General features: G+C 41.1%; 1 protein-coding gene across 1 annotated transcript; it reads left to right on the forward strand.

Moving 5' to 3' along the window:
- Positions 1-17,819: 17,819 nt before the first annotated feature.
- olig3 (oligodendrocyte transcription factor 3) lies at positions 17,820-19,070 on the forward strand. The gene has a single exon (XM_010779463.1). It carries the CDS (start codon positions 17,847-17,849, stop codon positions 18,714-18,716), a length of 870 nt encoding a protein of 289 aa, XP_010777765.1. The 5' UTR covers positions 17,820-17,846; the 3' UTR covers positions 18,717-19,070.
- The last annotated feature ends 3,559 nt before the right edge of the window (positions 19,071-22,629 follow it).

The following is a 22,629-nucleotide window of genomic DNA, read 5'->3' on the forward strand; positions in this document are numbered from 1 at the left end:
GGAAAAAGTGTTTTGACATATAGAGTCAAAATGAGGGAGCACGATGATGTGATGGCAGACCTGATGACGGAGGGAATGACAATAATTGGCAAAAGAGAGGAGAGAAGAAGAAAGGAGTGATATGGAAAGGAGGGATGGGAGGAGGTGTGGCAGGAAGACGAGCAGAAGATAGGTATTATCACATTATACAGAAAGGAGGCCGGTAGACAAATGTCACCACTTACTATACCTCTGTGTGTGTGAGCGAGAGTCAAGAGTGTGTGAAATCGTCTACTTGTGTAAAGGCTGGCCAGACACTCAAGCTTACACACAGATACACCCACACACACCTACACACACACACACATACACACACACACACACACACACACACACACACACACACACACACACACACACACACACACACACACACACACACACACACACACACACACACACACACACACACACACACACACACGCACTTTGGCAGGGGCCACAGCCAATCTGCTTGGCAAAGAAGAGGCCAATCCGGCCAACAGAAGGGGAGAGAGGGAGGGAAATGAAGAGAAAAAGACAGAAAGAAGGAACTGGAAAATGGTTTTGACATTTCATTTTTCCCATGTGTAAACGTTGTGTATATGCACGTGTGTGTGTCTCTGACCTTGTATATGAATACATGCGTGTGGAAGACAGTTCATTTGTTAACTTTTGCTTCACTTGTTGGTCACACTTCCACATGCTTGCACGCACTTCAACAGATACCCACTAAGATACACACAAGTCAGAGCTGTATTTACTAAGAAGTATTAACCGCAGCTTCTTTGTTTTGTCAACATTATAAAACAGTTTGTACTCACCTATGGAAGTTGTGGCTGGAACTGGCTCTTTAGACACTGCACCAAGAAATGAAATGAAATTCAATTTATTTTGATTGAAATGATTGGGACAATTAGTTCTAACAAAGAGTGGGACTAGATGGAACAATGAATACTGTTTGTCCTGCAATTAATATGTGTCTGTGGTTGTTGTATTGGAATGTCGACCTCGTTATTTGAAATGTTTTAGGGATCCTATTAACGATGTTTTGTATTTTGTTATTTATTCAATTATAATATTTGTTTGAGCAGGTATTGTCATCTGATAAAACTGTTGTGTCCTTTGTAAATAGCGCTTGCCTGATAAATAAAATGTTTGTAATATTGCCTTTGAAGCCTGAATATGCGTATATGTGTTAAACATAACACCTTTAACCTTTTTTCACAAGTCTCAATGTGCAAACTAACTGTGAAAAAACATGTTAGTTGGGTACAGGTAACACCCTTAGAAGCTGCACGGCATTTTCTGTTAGGATCTACTACCTAACATGTATGCAAACAATAATATGGTCAACCCAAGAAGGGAACTTGGAAGAAATACAGTATGTCAGTTTATGTATGTCATTTATAGGGATAGTTTGAGCAGATGAAATCCCAACTGCATGAAACTCCACAGGCATTGAATCGTTGCCTAAAGCCTCTTCAAAGATTATGTGTGTGTGTGTGTGTGTGTGTGTGTGTGTGTGTGTGTGTGTGTGTGTGTGTGTGTGTGTGTGTGTGTGTGTGTGTGTGTGTGTGTGTGTGTGTGTGTGTGTGTGTGTGTGTGTGTGTGTGTGTGTGTGTGTGTGTGTGTGTGTTGTGTGTGAAGCAGGTGCAGAGGCCTTTCCCTCTCTCCCCTCCTGCCCTCAGGGAAGCCTCGGGGCCCTCTGCCCTCCTGTCCTCAGCTGATTCCACCGACTAATGTTTAACCCATACTGCCAAAACAGAAAGCATATTTCCATCATAAGAGCGCTTTGCCATCGCCATTAGCGACTGGGCTCATTTGCATGTTAATTGTGCAGTTAGAGAGGTGGTGTTGACACTTCCCTTTGTCCATGCAGGGTCGCGGGAAGTGAGAGGATGGGGCTGCACAATGACATTCGTGTGTGTTATTGTTCCATCTGTTATCATGGGACTTATACTAACACAATGGAAACAAGATGAAGTTAATTTGATTACTTGTGATTGAAGATTCATCAAAATATACATACATAAACCACTTTGCTGTTTGTAAGTTGGTTGTAATTAAGTCATTTCTCAGTATGTGAAAAGGACAAAAGTGGCTTAAATATATAATTCCAATAATTTTAGGTTTCGTAGTTATATACAATTCTGAGGTAGTTGAGAATTTGAACTCAACAAAAACTATTTCAGACAGTCCTTTACTTACATAAGTAAAAATAAATAAAGCTGTGAAATAAGGAAAAGTACTTAAAAAACTACTGAACTATAGTGGATCAGAATTGCCACTTACATTATTTAACTGTCGATTATGATGTATAATGTGTATCAATATTTGCTTGTGGCTAGTTTGACCTATAATATATTCTATTATTTGGTCAATCTTAAGTAAGATGTGTCTATAGCTTTCAGTTAAATGTATAACGAATGGTTAATCATTTACCTGGAGGAATGACAGGAGATTGATTGAAAGAAAAAGTCAAACCTTCACTTGTTCCAGGTTCCTATTATGAGGATTTCAATTTTCTAAAGAAAAGTTCATTTAATTTCTTTGAGGTTAAATTATGGACTGTTATTCAAACAAAACCTTTTTAGCAATTTCCCGAGATGTTCAATATAAAAAAATTCCAATGAACTTATATACAGGACTGTCTCAGAAAATTAGAATATTGTGATAAAGTTCTTTATTTTCTGTAATGCAATTAAAAAAACAAAAATGTCATACATTCTGGATTCATTACAAATCAACTGAANACGTGTGTTCACCAGGTATTCACTCTCTGAAACCTTGAGATACTCATATGAAATACAATTCCAAGTTATTTTGTGTATATGGACTAGACACCATCTGAAAAATTATGCATAAAATTGGACGTGTGCTCTAACATGTTTTTGTTTAATAAAATGATCATGTAAAAACACATATTTTGAAACTATGATTCAAAAGTGCACGGTTCCAATCAAGTTACCACCTAGGAATCTGCATAAAAAACCCTAGTTGAAGAAAGCATATTTCAACACGAGAACAACAACATTTCATGTATGCAACAAAGTACGATGTGATTGTTTGTTCATTGCAAAATGTTGATAATGTCTTCATTTAATAAAACAAATAATCTAAAAAAGGAGGTTATAGGTTTTCCCAGATGGGACAGATTTTTGGTGAGACTGATGCCGAAATATCCACATACAAACACAAAGTGGGTGTTTAACTATAAGCTCACGTGGGGAAGAAAAGTAACCAACAATGCAGGTAACACAATGATTAAATACCTCTGCTAGTCCCAAAAGGGTTGTTTTTGTTTTAGATGGTCCTCAAACTCCCCTAAAAAGTGACTCAATTAATGTTAATCTGAAGAAAAGATGATCGGGATTAAAGATACTTTGTGATTTACCTATTGCGAGATTTATTAATTCAACACACAAAAAAACAAAAGTTGAGCTTCGAAAAACAAAGCCTGGCATGCAGATTCCTTGGACATTTACCTAAATCGTCTGACTCCAAACTCCTCCATGATTCACCCCTGAAACCCGAGGCTGTCGTATTTTTTTTAAAATGACCATTGTTCTGTATATTTTAAAAAGAAAAATCCCTGTCCCTGTTTGTCCACAGTCTGCACAACACGACACGGTGGGGAGTTGTTTAGTAGAGGCAGCAGCAGTTTGAAACAACAAACATGACAATAACAGGCCAACAAAACAAGGGAGAGAGAGAGAAGGACAGGCAGGGACAAATAATGATGTGTATGCTCTGTTTGTGCGCGTGTGTTTGTATGTGGTGTGCGTCTGGTGGGTGTGTTTGATGATGTGTTTGTGTGTGCGCGTGTTTGAATGTGTGTGCGTTGTGTGGTGTGTGTGTGTGTGTGTGTGTGTGTGTGTGTGGTGTGGTGGTGTGTGGTGTGGTGTGTGTTGTTGTGTGGTGTGTGTGTGGTGTTATGTGTGTGTTGTGTTCCCGTGTGTCATGTGTCCTGAGTGCGTGTTCTGCGTGCGTGCGTGCATCCTGTGAAGAGACTGTGAGGGAGAAATAAGTATACCCCCGTGAGGAGACCCTTTAACCCAGAGGGACCCAGCACCATCGAGAATTTGCCCACACCAATGCATTAGTGGAATAAGGCAGTTTGAGATTATACTTGTTAAATGTGTCCCTACGCTCGTACCTCCTCTCCTCTCTCACGTCTCTCACTCCGCTTCGGGCCTGCAGGCAGTGACATGTCCAGCTCATTGTCGGGGCGTCGTGGGTGGCTTTTAAGGTGCAGATGGAGAGGGAGAGGACTGGGTCAGTTTACTGGAGTAAATTTGTGTATCCTGTGTGTGCAAACTTTATCCCGGACATGGCGGGGACCAAAGTATGTAACACAGTCACATAACGATGACTGTCCCTCTCTTTAGTGGGGAAAGTCTTTTTGTCCCACATGGTTTAACTTGTACAGACTGTGTTTCGGTGAACCGTTTTGGTTGACCAAAAAACAAGTGAGTGATGTGTGTGTGTGTGGTGTGAGGTAGTTTCAGTTGGGTAGTGATACTGTGGTGGTGTGCAGCTGTGTGAGTGTCCGTGTGTCCTGTGTGTTTTGTGTGTGTGTGTGTATATGGGGGGTGTGCTGCCAGGCATCCAGCAGAGACAGTCGGTCCGGCAGGGGCCAGGGCTGCGACAAGCTACCACACCCTTTGTCACTCTCCACACATCCCCGGGGGAGGTTGCCCCCAGTCGCTCCTAAGAGGTGCCAACCCCACGCAATCTCTCTCCACCCCCTCTAACTACCCATCATTCCTCTATCGCTTTAAATCTTCGACATCACCCAATTCCCCCTACTTCTGCAGGCCCGTCAAGGGACCAGAATTTGGGCCATCTGTTGAAGCAGTGAACCGAAGGAGCTGGTGTACAGAAAATGCTACTGTAGATTTGTGGCTAGCCGGGGCGTCCGCTAACTAGCAGGAGTGTGGCTTCGTTGGATGCAGGGTTTTGTCCCCAAAGGACATCCTCAGGGCAGATGTTCACCGGCACATGTGTACACAAAAATAAAATGATTGTTCTTTTTTGGGGGACTTTTGTATAATTTAAGACTTGGTCGTTAAACGATCCCCACCTATAAAAACGTAGGCCTTCACAAGTTGATTAAGAGAAACAGCACATTAAGGCTGTCTTATAGGATGAAGAGGCCTAATTTATAAGCAATTAGCAGCTACGCTACACTGTTTTCCTATAATCCAGGGGGATGCTCTCCGACATTTCACCCAATTTTCACTACGGTCACATATAAACTGAGTTAATTCAATAACGCAATTTTTTACCCAAAATAAGAGGCATTGGCCCTCGTAGAAAATGGATACTGTACAGTGAGACAATCACAACCTGTCTATGTTTAACCAGGCAACTCTCCAACGATGAGTACGTGACATAGGACTGAGAAATGGGGAATCATGACTGACTGCCTCTCAACGTAAGCTTTTGCAGAAAACCAACGCTAGTCAAAAACACAACTTTGGCAAGCCTGGTAAATGGTCAGAAACAAAACAGAAGCTGTGCCTAACTAAGCTAACAAACAAAAACTGTATGGTCCTTAAAGCGTCGGCTTTGTACGAACCAAGCAGTAAAATGGCTGAATTATTCACCGAGAGCTTCAAAACATCCCTGCGCACACTCAGCTGCACACAAACAGAACTTTGGCTCTGATACACAAAGAACCTAGTTGTGTGGATATTTCCAAAGCCAAGCACTGAAATTGAATGTCTACATGGGGATATTCAAACCAACAGCTTGTACAGAATTTTTTTTTCCGACAACCGTTGTGAAACTTAAACCACACCTGCATCAGTAATTTGTGTGGTGAACCAACAGGAATAAAGGATAAAATTATAATGCTTGATCCCATTGCAATATTAAAATTGTGCAAAAATTTTTTTTCTTTCCTCTAAATTAACTGATTAAAAATCCTGTTGTAAATATTAAAAAAACCCCCATCTGGAAATGTCAGAAAAACCCCAAACATGTCTTCAAAAAATAGCTTGTTTTCTGTCCTTCGGCATCACATAAAAACTCAATCAATCCTCCCATTTTAAGAGCCTGGAAAAATATCGTGAGAAAATGCGACTCATGACCAACTGATCTGTCGACTGATTAATCAATTAATGAACTAACCAGTTTCAGCACCAAGACACGTGGTTTGACCCTCTTTGCTGAAAAAGCGAGGGCAGAATTCTCTTCTCCTTGAATGGGTATAATGGGGGTTTAAACACGTAACGTGTTCCCGGCTCGCTGCGTCTTATTTCTCCTTATCAGACAATCTACTAAAGCAAGGCCAGCTTAGGTGATCTGATTTCGTGGTATTGTGTGTGTGTGTGGTGTGTGGGTGTGTGTGTGTGTGTGTGTGGGTATGTTGTGTGGTGTGTTGTGTGTGTGTGTGGTGTGCTGTGTGTGTGTGTGTGTGTGTTGTGTGTGGTGTGTGTGTGTGTGGGTGTGTGTGTGTGTGTTGTGTTGTGTGTGTGGTGTGTGTGTGTGGTGGTGTCGTGTGTGGGCTGGACCCTCCGCGGCTGTGTGTGTGGGTGGTTGCCTCCACCCATTAGAACGGGTCATCTCTCCCTCATGGAGAGTTTTCACGGCTGTGAAGCGGATTAGGAGCAGGGAGAGCAGGAGGAGGAGGAGGAGGAGGAGGAGGAGGAGGAGGAGAGATTATGAGGCAGGCTGGAAGGAGGAAGGAGAGAACGACAAAAAGAGAGCATTAGCATCTAAACTTCAGCATTTGTTTGTGCTATAGCTGTCACTCGTCCGGAGTGACCGGCTTACAGTGAGTACAAATGAAGGAACAAGTGAACGCTGGCCTCTCGGCACAAGTGGCCTTTAACAAAGACGAGAGAAGGGCTAAAGAGGGGATTATGTTGGGTTAAAGAGAGACAGTCCTTAACACGGTTATAATTACATATTTATAACACAACACTTAAAAAAGAGAGGAAATAAGGTTTCCATCCAACTGTCAGGTCAGCTATATATTGAGTTGTGCCGGTTGTTTATGTTTCCTGCTGTAATTTAACGTGCTGAACTCAATAAATGCTGCAGAATATCCATGACATTAGTGGAGGTTGAGGTGATCATATTGCATCCTGCACACATCATTTTGGTTTTGAACATGGAACAGCCATTTTCCTTATAACATTTAATATTGTACGCTGTGTTTGAACATTTCTTCACCTTTGAATTATGTTTTTTGCCACCAAAATACAAAAAAAAAGAATTGTATGTAAAAATATGATTTGAAATCGATATGAACTTTTACTGCTTTAAAATAAACATGTCATCCTGATATATGAGGCAAATGCGTTCTACCAAAATTATATTCTTTTAATCACCATTAGCTAAAATCTTTGTAATTTTACTTTAGTTTATGAAATGTAAATAACATGTAAATGACTTAATGCATGCATGTTTCATAAATATGAATTGTATGTCTTCTCTGTATGCACAAAAACAGCAGCAGCGAAACAAAGCACCAAAAAGAGTTTTCCATGTGCCATCAGGATATACAGTATTACAAATACTTTTTTAATGCTGCTGTCATAAACTTAAAAAGGCCCATGCCATGGCCATTTCTACTGATCATATTTCCATTGTTGAGGTCTACTAGAATAGATTTAAATTGTGCAGTTTTCCAAAATCACATTGGTTTCTCATACAGCATCTCTGTATAGTACGTGTGTTCACCAGGTATTCACTCTCTGTCCTAAACGGCTTGTTGGAGCTCCTGCCCCCGCTCCCTGTGAGCCCAGTGTGTCTGATTGGTCGGGACATTGCGAGGCTCGTTGCTGCGAGGAGCGGACAGGCTTCCGGGTCGGCGATACAGCGAGAACAAGCGAAACTCATCCTGAGCACACACAAACACTCACAGCCGAAGTAAAAACAATAAGTGTGGCTTGATATTGAGTAAGAAAAAGGTTTATAACGCTGTGAGAATGGGTCTGCTGAGAGCATTTCTCCACCATCCCAACTCGTCTATTACCAATCAGGGAGCTCTATGCAAGTCAATGGGACTCCCTGTTAGTTAGCCAAGGGATCCTGGTGTGTGAGGTGCTCCGCGGATTGGTCCATTTGGGCCAATCCGGTCATTTGTTGTTGATTTGGGTGTTAACACGTCACAGAACCCAGGAAGCAAACAATTGAAAATGAGAAATCTCCAACGAGGCGTTTTGGGGCAGCATAGACAGGTCTTTTCTGTGTTAGAGTTTTACTCGCTACAGGGTGTACTTTGAGGGGTTTTGACTCTGCAGACCGTTTACATGCATAAAAACCTTCATAACACACAAGGGGACGGGTAATAACCGGAAAAGCATGACATGGGCCCTTTAAATTGAAAAAATAACCCTCTAGTGTCTTGTGTGTTTTCTCATATCTGACTGTGTTGTACTGGTGATAAAAAGTAAACTTTTCACTGTATATCAACAAAGTTCCTTAGTGGCAACATCTGTCAACATGCCATCACACACTCACTGTAAAGAATACAAAACCAAGCTCCTTAAAGTGTCACCATGTCCCATCTCATATTCATAATGAATTGCTGATAGTCAAAGATGCTTTAATGTGAGCGTATGAACTTTCTTTATACAATGTTTAATGCACATCTTAGTGGGTTTCTGAATGGAGCCTGAAGGTGATTAAGACTTAAAGTGAACCAAACATTAAACCAGACAAAGTTTCTCATTTACAATTACAGTTCCTAAACTGCTTTCTTTTTCCTACACCCACACAAACACACACACACAAGAGGCACCAGCCGCCAGTTGGTCTTAAAGAGGCAAATTCTTCCGCAGCATTTTCTCAACATCGTAAAGCTTCTGCCGTTAAAGCGATGTTTTTTCAATCCGTCTGCTCTCCCTGACATTTCCAGATAACGTTGGCGTTAGGTTGATTTGGGGGAATTTGCACACCATATGCTGCTGTGTCAAACACCTTCATTTAAACGGGCTATGGCTCTGCATTCCCTAATAGCAGCATCATTGGAGCTTGTTTATCTAATGTGCCTGTTAATGTTATTTATTGAGAGTCTGCCCGCTATCCAGTTCCTCCATGCATGCTAAGGAGATAGACATAAGATATGCAAATGCTAACGTCGGCCCAACTTCACGGCAGTAAAACAGAGCATTTGCATTTGATGTAGCACATAATAAACTGGTTATTAGCATTTTAAATGCGTCAAACAAACTTGAAAAATGTGGCCTGTGCTGGTGCGGTTTTTATTACTGCTGCGTGCAGTCAAAACACACAAACACACGGCACACATACCTTCAAACACGTACAGAACAGTGTGCACGAGCAGACACATAAATAAACAGTGCTGTACACAGGAGCAAACTGGTGTCAAAAGGCAAAGCGTCACAGGACAGATGATGTGTTTGATGAAGTCTCTTTCTCTCTCACGCCATAAAGTTTCTCTCAGAGCATTAAAATATGCAGACGATTCATTTCCTTAACGATTCATCCTTCAGGCCCCAGAAAAGGAGGTCTGGTATCAGCTTTGATGAGCATCGATGATGAACAATCTGATTTAACAGTAACTGCTGTTGTCTCTGCACACAAGGCATGCTGGTGATCTATTTAAGAGGAGTGTTGACCTTTGGATGTATCGAAACAAAACCCTGTAAAAGTGATTGAAGAAAGTATGACACTTCCTTAAATGGTACCGTGAATAAGCAGGTCAAAGAGGTTCTTTTTAACAATTGAATTAATAGTCAAGTCATGTCTATGTAAGCCAATATCACACATTTGCCTCAAGGTGTTTTACAGTCTGTACAGCATATGCCATCCTCTGTCCTTAGACCTTTGATTCAAACAAGGAAAAACTCCTAGAAATAGATTAGAATAGACCAAAAAAGTACAATTACAGTATTTGTTAGATAGTGATGAAGAGGGTCAAATATAGATATATGTTTGTAGGAATATGCATATAGTGCCTAAAAGCTTTAAATGATGCAGTTACATGAGCAATACGGCTACCTTACACATACAGTGGGTTTTTTGTAGTTGAGTGTGGAAAAAATCAAATGATTGGTGAGAAAACGTCAGACGGTGCGAGACAAAGCACAAGAGCAGGAGGAGAGCTGCCTGAAATGATTTTTCATCAGCAGCTAATGAAGTGATCATCTCTCTTACAGTAACCAATCTTTACACCCTGTAGGCTGCACTACTCTCAGTGTGTGCGTGTGCTTTGGAGTCCAACATTCATCGTTTGTACTTACAGTAAAAGTAAAACTACAACACGTTTAGTTTAGTGAAGTTCAGAAATACTGTAAGAAGTACAAGCATGCATTTAAAGCTTTACTTTAGGAAAAAGACAACAGTATTAAAATATATTTTAAGGAGCAAAAATATGCTAAATTGTTTAGTAATTGAGTCAATGTACAATTATATGCTTGTTGCATGGTCACAACATCTGTTAGGGATTTTGTTGGATGAAGATTGAGATGTATGGTGACACACACACACACACACACACACACACACACACACACACACACACACACACACACACACACACACACACACACACACACACACCGAACTTTACATGTAACCTCACCCCGCACCCTCACCCCATCACACCGTCTTAAATCCTACATGTTAATCTCTCTCCTTTTCTCCCTCTTTTCTCTGAAACGCACACAAACATACTCACTTTCATTCTCCGCTTGCAGAGACCCCTGCTTCATTTTCTGGTCATGTGCACCCATTGCGAGGGGGCGAAGCGGACACAAAGTGACACAGGGAGCAGTATGGAGGGAGGAGGGGGGGAGGCTGGAGCTGCAGCCTGAAAGGAGGCGATGGGAGGTGTTCGATTGTCCCGCGCTGAAAGGGACAGTTAAAAGGAGAACCTTGTTGCAAAAGCTGGTGGGCCGGGCTGGAGGCTGGTTAAGTGCTGGTGGTGTGTGTAACTCTGTGTGTGTCTTTGTGTGCTTGTGTGTGTGTGAGTCTAATGAGTAGGAGGAGGAGGGTGACTGATGATCGAGGTGAGGATGATACTGGAGATGATTGGCACAAATGTTAAAGGGATAGTCAGATTTTTGTTTTTGAGAAGATTGATACCACTTTTGGTCTGTTAAATATGATGCTTTACTGCCAGCAGCTGATTACCCTAGCTTAGCATAAACAATGGAAACATCTAGCCTGCCTCTGTCCAGAGAAAACCAAATGTGCCTTCAAGCACCTCTCAATCTCACCAATCAACCCAGAATACCTTCTTGTTTATTTGTATAAAAGCTAAATCACAAAAACAACAATTAGAAATAATTACATTAATACTTCCTGCCGCTCAACAGTTGCAAGACAACCAGTGGACAACCAAGAAAGTCAATCATGGCAAAAACAATTGGGAAATGGAGAAACATCATTTTTCCACTTCAGTTTTGTTCAGATAAAAGTAAGGCTATTTTGAAAGTATGCAAACATCCCAGGCTCTTCCTCGAAAGACAGTCCAGCATTTAAATGAACGACGTGCACTGCCGGACTACTGCTGGACACATTGTTGTTATCATCACTAACCATATCCAACCACCACCTAACATTACCATAAGAACATGGCTATTTTTAGTACTCAGCTGCCTTTTTGTAGAAGATCATGGCAATGGGTGTGAGCAGAAAAACAGGTTAACCATGCAATAATTGAATGCAGGCACAATAAATCAATTGAAAATGCTTACAGACCTGTGACATTCCCACATCTTCGATATTGTTATCAGTATATAAAGATAATTTAATCAAATACAAAAAATCTCAAATAAACCGACAAGATATAAACTAGATGTCAGTCTTTGGGATTATTGTTGGCTGTCGCTTCACAATCAACAATTTGACATTAAGGAAACATTGTCCATCGACTTACCATCAATCTTATGGACAGAAATGAGTGGTTTTGATCTCATCCATCTCTCCTCCAGAAAGTGGATAAGCGTATCGCCCTTGCACCTTAAAACAGTGTTGAACTTTTGTATAAACTTAAACAACTGACTTGATGAATTAGGTGAACACAACTTGAGATAAAATGACATTTGTCTTTGAAGCAAATCTGACATTAAATCAGGATTTGAGATCTCTCGCATACAAAGAAAGCAAAGTTTCAACTCAATTGTGACTTTTCAAACAGCAGTAAATATTTCTCTTTCAAAAAAGGAAAAACCCACCTCGAGCAGTATGCATCGGGATGGAAATTAATCCATAACAGAAAACTTGCTTCTGTTTGATAAAACTCTTCATCAACATGCTTCAGAAAGCTTTGAGAAGCCAAATGTGTATCAGAGCGTGTTGAGACAGAGAGAAATAAGAACATGAAGGTATGTTTCTTCATTAATGAAATGTTAATTTGACTTGTTCCTGCCTAATTAACGCCAATGTCTTCACAGAACAAAACAGCCTCACAAATATTAATTAGGACCTCAATATTCATGTTGGCGGAGACGCTTGTGAGGTCTGTAATTAACGAGCTTTTAATTGTTTGATCGTCTCCTTAATTAAAGGCTTGCTGTAATATGAAGGTTTGTTTACTTTTTCACAAAAAAGGAATGAGAAAGACAGAAATCTTATTGATATTCTCTTTTACACAGAATTTACCAAGCGATGGAAAATTGAAAAAGTTACCCAAACATTTCTGAGAGGTGCAGCACATATTTTTACTTTTTTATGCTTTTAATTTAAAATATATGAATGTGAGAAATATACTTTTGAAGATGGCTGGAGGGTCTCAGATCTCTATACTCGTGTTGCCGTCTTCCATCTGCCATTCAAATGCTGCAACCTTCGTGAAATCTCTCTTTGTGCAACTTCAAATGGTGGCTTTGACAGGCAAAATAAAAGGAGAATAGATCGGCAGTTACTCGTGCATTTGGCAAACATACTGTATACTGTATATACTGTAAATCAACATGGTGCAAGCAAACAGGCACAGTTTGTGTTGATTTCTTTGACAATACACAGTTAAGTAAGTGAATCTCTCTGAAGCCCAACTGGCATTTTGGAGTCCCTCATGAGTTAGTCATCCTGAATACATGCAGTTCATTTCATAATTTGGAAGAAGTATTTTTCCCCAATTGACACCGGGTCCCCAGAGCACCAACAACGACGCAACAATACCTATTTTTGACTTTTTGTATTCAATTATTTATGATAAGGTTGTCACGTTTTGAGGGGATGATAATCATATATATTTTTGGTAAACTCAAACAGTTGTCACTCGTTGTTTAACTACATGACATTAAACCCCCACTTAAATCAGACTTATGATATCTTGATGTAAAAACAGGGACACAATTTGTAATGTGAACAAATGAGCAGCAGCTGTTTATTCAGAAGGTGCCGGCATGTTTTAGACGGAGTAACAAATCAGAGCTATTTTCAGTAAACTGACACCGAAAACAATCTCTATGATGACCAGTATTCAAATAATAAAATAGAAATTGCAAAATAAAAGGATATGGTTTCCGTTTGCAACAGATATTCAAAGACAGTAACTAAAACGTACCTATTATTGTGGATTTCACATGAATATGCATACTACGGTTGATTGCAAGAGATAATGTTTCACTTGAATATCGACCTTCAAAACCTTTGGCTGCGACCTTGACCTCGTGTCCCCCTCCGAGTGTATATTGTGTTTGCTCCTTTCAACCCAGAGATGTTTAAATGACACCGTTTGTGTCTCAGTGATGGTGAAACAGCCGACTACTGTCCTCACATGCTGCTGGAGGGACGCCCCCATTGACTGTTTACGGCCCTGAGCTCATTAGAGGGGGGGTAGTGGCCCACCCAGGAGGGAGGAACGGGGAGGAGATAGTTTGTTTTGGGGTTACAGATGGGGTCCAAAACTAGCAAGCCACATGGATGTCTGGGAGCAAATTAATTTTACACAAATATGGCCAGGATCCGTTGAATTTTCAGAATATTGGGTTGCAGATTAAAATACTTGAAATAACTAAAGGATCAGTTAAAAAAGAAAGTAGAAAGAAAGAAAGTGAGGTCAAAGAAAACTATTTCTGCTAAAAAGTTAGCAATGACAGAGTCAGGCCTAAACATTTCAGATGTGTGTATCTCACACTGCTGTAACTTCAATTCATGTACCTTTGTTATTCATGTTTCATTATCTTTGCTTTTAAATGAGTGTTTTTAAATGCCATTTTATAATATGTTTCTTAACTTTGAATTGCCTTGTGTTGAAAGGTGCTATATAAATAAACTTGCCTTGCCTTCTGGAACGTGTTGATTTACTTCTGTGAGGAATTTAAAACTGCAATACACAGGTGAGTATAACCAAACTACTACTGTACTCACCTTGGATCTTTAAAGTTATTTCATGTGACAAAGTAACATCATAATTCCTTTGGAGTCACGTAAGAGACAGTTAAGTCCAATATGAATCTATTTGCTTTGGTCTTTCTTTAGACATGCCTGATGGACATATGGGCTCTTTAGCTGCTAAATGCCTAAATATGTTCACCATAAGTGTGCCTGTCTACTGTTTGGTGCTGAACAGGTAGAGTACAATTGGTTTTTAGAGCTTTTTTACTGAAAACAGTTGCATGCTGTGGCAAGAAATGATGCTATTAGAGCAATGAGTGAGCCAAAACAGTAAATATGTGGGTTTGACATTTTAACAATGAGCTGAAACTTATATTATAAATTATAACCATAAAGAGGGAAGCTGTATATTAAAGAGGAGATTCTCTGTTGGATCATTAATACTATTGACACCTTTCACATTGTCAGTCTCTTCATCATATCAAACTCGCTTTGAAGACATCATGTACTTTGAGCATATAAGCTGATTTAAAAAAACATCCAGGTCTTTTTGTTTGTGTTCGTATAAAGTACCGATATAAACAAGGAAATACAAAGTTATCGGGTTGATTGGAAAATAAAACACATTCGGAGATACACTTTGAAGCAGTGAATTGTAAAAAAGACGTTCAATCTATAAGAATATGAGGGGAATAGAAAGGGTGTGGCATGTGGCAAAGTGTATACAGGTATACAGGTATTTCTGATGAGTCGTTTTTTAAGATGTAACTGATTTTCACTGTTTTGGACATTAGGTCATTTACTCATAGCATTCAGAACAATGACCTGTAACTCAGCAACATGTTATGAATCACCTTAAGTGTTGTATTTCTCTAAAGGAAGATCAAATTCCCCATACATCCTTTAATTTGCTGTCTGATTAATTTGTGCTGAAAGATAACTCTCCTCTCAAAGTGTAAAGGGAACCCAGTGTTGACCCACATTTTGATCTAATGGCTATTAGCAGCTAACTAGCTGTCCTTTTGCTGCCAAAAAAAAATCTGAAGTGAGGGCAAAGAGCCACTTATAAGAAGAGAGAAAGAGAAAAGGCAGCCAGAAACCAAGGAGAAGTAAGCGAGAGTAAGCGAGGAACAGTTTGAGAGGAGGAGAGACGGAAAGAGATAAAAAAAAAGAAAGATACGAACAGAGGAATAAAGGGAAAGCGAGGAGCTTACGCAGTGAAAAGAGCACATTAGGGGCGACCTGCTGCGACAGTGCTGTGGGGAACGGTGAATAACTGCCTCCATTTAGACCAGTGTCCTGGTGGTGTGGAGCCAGGGGCCTCAGATGGACACACACACACTCAAAAACACACTCATAAAGCAAAATAAAGTCATTCAAAAAGCATGTGTTTCCTGCACACACTGATACCTGACACACACTCATGCTCACACACCTCCTCGCTGGCCCTCTCATTCACACATTTCTCCACATTGGCCGGATTAGGAACACTTTCTCTTGGGTGTGCGAGGCTGCCCTGCACACAAAGAAACACTTGGGGACAGGATTAGTAGGCTTACAGCGGATTCACATATGTCCAGTTCAAGCAATTGGTATTCAAAGCTTTACACTTTCAAATGCCACCAAGAGAGAGCAAAGCCGACCAGCGCTTTTCTTTGCATTGGCAGCACCTTTATGAGAAGGGCTCTTTTGCAGGGCCAACAATGAGGCCGAGAATACTCATTTTTACTGTTCTACCAGGGGGATCTCATTGGCGAAGGATAGAGCAGAGTTTGAGACAGACTTTATTATGGGTTTGAAGTGCTGGGTGGGTGGGTGGGTGTGCAGACGGTTGGATGAACGGACGGACAGACGGATGGAGGGATGGAGGCTGAGGTGGTCGTGCTTGAGTTACTTCCACATGTTATTGTTTGGAGGCCTGTTCCTCCACTCCACCTTCACAAAACAGATCTGGAGGAGACTCTTCAGAGTGGAGAGAGCACTCTCAGCAGCTCAATATAGACAATGCTGACTCAATTTAGTGTATTCTTCTATTAATTTAATACAAACACACCTTTAGAGATCTGTCTGATTGCTTAATAAAATATATTTGAAGAGGCTAAATGTGTTGTCTTTATTTTTCATTAATTGGTTTATTGTGAAATATAGTTCAATGTGATTTCAATGTATAATGTTTATTGCCTTGTTTTTTAAACATATTTGTAGCATGGCATTTTGTAATATTCTTCCTTATTTTGTACTTGTAGATTTCAGTGTGTGGTGTTTGCCTCAAACAGCGCCTTAAGGGAAGAATAAAGTATTTGTAATGACATTTTTGAAAATGGTTGAATGGCTGTTATATGAGCAGTTTTTTTCAGTATTTTGACTGTCATTAAATCTAAAACGAAATGTATAACTATATGCTAAATGTTATTAATCCAAATATAGTTTCCTTGTTCATTTTTAAGGAGAACATTGTTTGAATGAATTGTGGGAAAACACAGTTATAAGTTATGAAATATCGGATATTAAAAAATGAAAGAAATTAAACGAAAATGTTATTTTAGTATAAGACGTGGGAGCTATGAGAGGTTTTATGGAGGTCCAGACACGAGGCCCACATGCTGCCATATGGCCAGCAGAGTGCGGAGTGTCGGAGCGGCCTGTTCCCTCTCTGTTACCTCTCTGTCCCAGCGGAGTCCGGCTCCCTGCGGCACAGGAGCTGCTGAATGGGGAAGCAATTTCCCTTCATTCCTCCTCACTCCCTCAGGCAACCAGCGAGAGTTTGCTTTGAGATTTGACCGTGCGAAAAACACTGAAAATTAACAATGTGTGAGAAGCTGGGGAGGTATTTTAGAGAACAGTCTTTACTTTTCTTGCTGCATATTACCAACAAAATATGTATTGAAACAGCTGAAATAAAAAGCAACACTTTTGGCGATGTTATAACAAGGATTTTGTGCGTATAAGTCAAATTACGCAGCACATAAAATGCTCAGACAAGACCATTACAGGTGTTTTGGTAGCTTATGGATAAAATATAATACAACAAAAACTTATTTTAATAAAAACAACTTCTATGACATAAAATAGTCTTTAAAAAAAATCGAATATAAGAAGCAATTTCAAAACTGACCATGTTCGTCCCCGGAGGAGCAACTTTTCTGATCCCAGGAGGAGAAGAGAAAGGGAAGAGAATAAAAAAGGAGAAGAAGAGAGGCGCGCTGTGCCCCCCAGCAGTGTCCTGACAATGGCAGTGAATGGTTGCGCACCGCGGTCACTGGGACAGTCAAAGCACACCGCCCCCTTTCTAACGAGCACGTCATCCTCCTAAGGCGTTATGAATAGGAAAGCCGCTTTTGTTTCCCTGCGTGTATAAATACCCACTATCAGTGTCCTCCTCACCGCAGAGACACAGAGAGGCAGATAGAGAGAAAGTGGACACCGATGTGATAAGAGGGACAAAAGCGTGGGACAGGAGGGACAACATCAGGTGACCAGAGACAGAGAGAGGGAGAAAAGAGAGAGAGGGGGAAAGTGAGAGAGACCTCCTACAACCACCTCTGAAGCCAACCCATAAAATGAATTCAGACTCAGATAGCAGCAGAGCTTCTTCCCCGGACATGGACGTTATGTCACTCCGAGAACACCATCCACACCACCACCACCACCTCCACCACCTCGTCGGATCCTCTGTGTCCTCCTCCACCCAGAAGCTGAGCGCCAGCGACCTCCTGAGATCCGAAGACCCGAAGTCAGTGGAGAGCAGCAGCAGCGGCGACAGCAGCAGCGGCGACAGCAACAAGTTCAAGCTAAAGAAGCCAGTCACGGAAGAAGATATGTACCACCTGCGACTCAAGATCAACGGCCGGGAGAGGAAGCGCATGCACGACCTCAACCTGGCTATGGACGGCCTGCGCGAGGTGATGCCGTACGCGCACGGGCCCTCGGTGCGCAAGTTGTCCAAGATCGCCACGCTGCTCCTCGCCCGGAACTACATCCTGATGCTCAACAGCTCCCTGGACGAGATGAAGCGGCTGGTTGGGGAGATTTACGGAGGGCACAACTCGGCTTTCCACTGTGGCTCCGTGGGTCACCCCGGGGGCCCGGGTGGGCACGCCGGTGGCCCCTTAGCTGCCGCCCACGCTGCTGCAGCCGCCGCCGCAGCCGCGCACCAGGTGCACCCTCTGCTCGGCGGCGCGCTGTCAACACCCACATCCTCCTCGCTGTCCAGCGCGCTGCCGGGCCTCACGTCTATCCGAGCCCCCCACCCCCTGATGAAGGGCGTCCCGTCTGCTCCCCAGGCCCTGCAGCTGGGCCCCGGCTTCCAGCACTGGGCCGGGCTGCCGTGCCCCTGCACCATCTGCCAGGTGCCCACTCCTCCACACATGCCCATCAGCTCCTCCAGCCTCAGCAGACTCTCAGTGGAGGGCAAGGACCTGATGAAATGATGCGTGCAGACCCGCAGAGACTGAGCCATGTGATGGTGTTTGTAAATACAGGATTCAGGGCATAAGGGGGGGTTTGGTCTCACTGGTGCATGTTGTTGTTTTGTCTGTTTTCTTGTTTGGCGTATGAGAAAAAAAAAAGTAATTTTCCTCCTTGTAACAAGGACTTTAAAGACTGCTGATTTTGCCGATCTAAGGTGAAAATAAAAGTTGTGTGTCATGCAACAAGGTGCCACATCTCCGTGTGTCTGAGTTTTATAGTCTCACGCCACAGTGTAAAAGTGGAAGGAGGCTGCATGAACATTTTGATTTGATTTTCCTTTCTTTTGTATCAGGCGTCATTTTGTGAAAACGAAGAATGCTCTCTGTGCCTTGTACCAAGGATTTTAAACTTGAGTTGTAAATGAAAATAATGACATTTATGTATTTGGCTTATTTTATTGGCTATATTTGTTTTAAATTCTGTAGGTTTATTTTTATTTGGTGGCTCACTGTGTGTTAATTTGTGCTCTGATTTCCATTTTTTATTGTCAGTCGTTTTTTCTTTTTTGCATGACGGTATAATTATCACAGCATGATTGTTTTTTGTTGAACTTAATTTGTTATGCCAAGAGACCCCGTGTCTTTATTTTTGTACATTGTTGGTGACTGATGAAATATTTATTATCGCCCAGCGTCCCTGGCTGAAATTTCAATAAAACTGAAATTGTGGATCATATCTCACCGTCTTCCCCTGGTTTTTATATTATTACTGCCCAAACATTTAAAAAACATTTATAAGGTCAAGTTACACTTTTAAAGTCTGGTTTAATTAAAGTGTACTATTCTTTACTTTACCTATTTGTATAATCAAAAGTGCTAATTTAAACCCTTCAAACATATACCTTCAATTAATTTTTATATTATCTTTATATGAAAATATTTATATATTTTTGATTTATAAAAATCTAAAATAGTTGTGTGTATTATTTCAAAGCCCTCCTCTGTTTAAAAACATTATGATGAGTTTCCTTTTACAGACAATATTTTAAATAATAGAATAAACTCGTTTTTGTTGATTATTAACACAACTCAAACGCCAAAACGAAATGTATTCTCTGATAATTTACTTTATTCCTCCTTTGAATAGAATTTCACTGGATAAATAAGGGAAAAGCAGCGCTTTAAGGATTTTAAGGAAATGTATATTAAAATATATATTTGGAAACAACTATACAATTTAGTTAATAAATCCCTAATTCCTATTCAGGTCAATTTCCTGCAACCACCCGCCACTTGAAAAAAAATCCCAAATCTGATATCATATTATCAGGTACTTAATTTCTCTTGTGTCTCAGCCCATGTTGCCCAACCAGCTCATGATAAACCAAAACAGATACAGGGTCACACAGGATTTACTCAACATTTCCGAGCAGCTGACAGAATGTTAACGAAAGGGAAGATGAGGCGCGGGGCTGCGGTAATGGAGCCCGGTTGAATGGAGCTCCGCCTCGGGGAGCGCAGAGCAGTTTGTCCGCCGAGTCCCTTGGGTGTTCCTCCGTCTCATCTCTGCAGCGACAGAATGTATGTTTGTGGAGATTACAAGTTAATTGTTCATGGGGGACCAAGAGGAGAAAATCACATCACAGGAAAAGCGTCGGGATTACAGGCTACTAAATGCAGGAAGATTATACATTCAGACCCCCACCTCGGCCTCGGTGCATGCAAATGAGTGAGTGGATTAAAAAAAAAAAAGACGGAAAAAGAAAAAGGAGAAGCCCTTTTGTAACTTATTTGGAGGGAAGAAAACACAAGTTGAGAAAGAGTGAAAGGGGTCTCGGGTTTTGTCTTTAGGAATGAGTTCAGCCTGTCTCTCGCTCGCACCCTGCCAGATGGGATGTAAATAGCTGGGTAGCTGCAATGGCCTTTTAACCACACAACACTGAGGAGGATGTTGTCAAGGGAAGCTGGCGGTTTGCGAGTTAATAGTCATGAGTTGGGGTAATTACTTAAGGTTTATTATGCTCTGGTTTCAAAGGAAATGGACTCTTCAATGGGCCGAGAAATACTTCTTAATTCTGGCTAATTAGGAGCCGAGGAAAGCAGAGACAACTGCTGCTGCCATCAAGAACATGTTACATTCAGGGGATCATTTGTAAGTGAGCCAATACATAATGCACAAAACACTCATGCACATGCAAATAACATGCAGAGGACACATGCACACCATGCCAGCTGAATGTTAAAGAGATTAATGTAAATCACTGCCTTTTCTGTTATGTTACAAATGTGGCAACCGGAGTATTTATGAAATTAAAATAAGTATCCACTGTAATTAAGACAAAAGCTCCACAAGTAAATGGAAAAGTAATCAAACACTTGTAAACAATGATTGAATTATACATTTTTCTGCCACTGTGTTTATCATAATGGTGCAGCTTATCTTCCTAGCAGGGTTCACAAACATTATCCTCATGAGACTCCAATGTGTATTTATACTTTACATAATCATGTAAATCCCACTGAGATTCCTGCATGGTTTTCATTAAGAGATGCCCAGCAAAGGCAGAAAGTTCTGAAAACGGCTTTAAAATGCAGGAATACAAGCAACCTTTTATTCTACCAATGGCAATTAAATTAAAATAAGAACTTATTTTGCACTTCTCGATTTTCTTTCTGTTGCTTTCTCTTTACTTATCCTGCTTTGTAAAAGTCTGCAGCAAGCATCAAAATCTAAAACGTGAATAAATTAGCCGAAATACATGAGTCAAGTGTATTGCCAGTGCAATACGATCTTATAGTGCAAATGACAGCAGCTTAACAAAACCCATAAGAACTTATCAAAATAAAAAAAGTAGCAGAAAATAAATCGTCTGAAAAAAGTGTGCATAAGAGTACGAAAGACATAAATCGGAGGTAAAATATACAACATACTGGAAATAATTGCGGGGACAAACCTACAATTATAATACCTTAAGTGTCCCTAGTTTACCAGTCTAGTGTTCAAAGCTTCATTGTATGTCTTTTTTTTTTTTTAAACGGAGTTGTCCACACTGCATAAATAATACTGACGGACAGATAATAGATTTAATGTCTTCAGAGAGTGAGTTTTGGTTTTTCAGGCCGGTTAGCGATGACTAAATGGACTCATGGCCGTCACCTCCTCTTTTCATGAGGTTTGACAAACGACTGGTCCTTTTATAGAGCACACACCTGTTACTGGGAGCCACTCGAGGTTTATCACTTAGAGCCACGCATTGTTCAGCTTCTACACACACACAAATTCACACACACACTAACAGGCCTTTTGACAGGGATGCTAACAAGGCAAGAAATGCTGTCAGCCTCCATCGTGTCCCTGCAGCCGGCCTTTATGGAAAAAACTGAATTAAAAATAGATGTAGTTTTAATTAAGAAAACGGATAGATGCTATCCAGCTCCATTTCACCTTTTCAAAGCTTCAAATATAAGGCTTTTCAGTCAGACGTGTACAAACAGTAAGGACTATTTCATACTTTTAAAGCTCCAGAGTTTAAACATCTGATATGGCAACGGCAGATTGTCGCTGCATTGAGTCTGAAGAGTCCTGACGTGTGGAGTGTGTGAACTGCTGGTTTGTTTACTTGCTCGGTCAGTGAGCGGTGCCTGAGGGCAGAAATTGAAAATAAATGTCAGTTGAATAAGGGGCAGCGGCCGCATCAGCCGAGCTGCTGCTGCTAGAACAAAAGCAGTTGAGGGGATAAGTTATTGAGCGGGCTGACAGCCTGAACGAGGCTGATTATAACTGCCTGGTCGTGCTCTCTCTCTGTGTGTGTGTGTGTGTGTGTGTGTGTGTGTGTGTGTGTGTGTGTGTGTGTGTGTGTGTGTGTGTGTGTGTGTGTGTGTGTGTGTGTGTGTGTGTGAAGCAGGTGCAGGAGGCATTAGTATTCAAATTCCG

Source organism: Notothenia coriiceps, unplaced genomic scaffold, assembly GCF_000735185.1.
Source record: "Notothenia coriiceps isolate Sejong01 unplaced genomic scaffold, NC01 NC01_scaffold00020219, whole genome shotgun sequence".
Classification (NCBI taxonomy): Eukaryota; Metazoa; Chordata; class Actinopteri; order Perciformes; family Nototheniidae; genus Notothenia; species Notothenia coriiceps.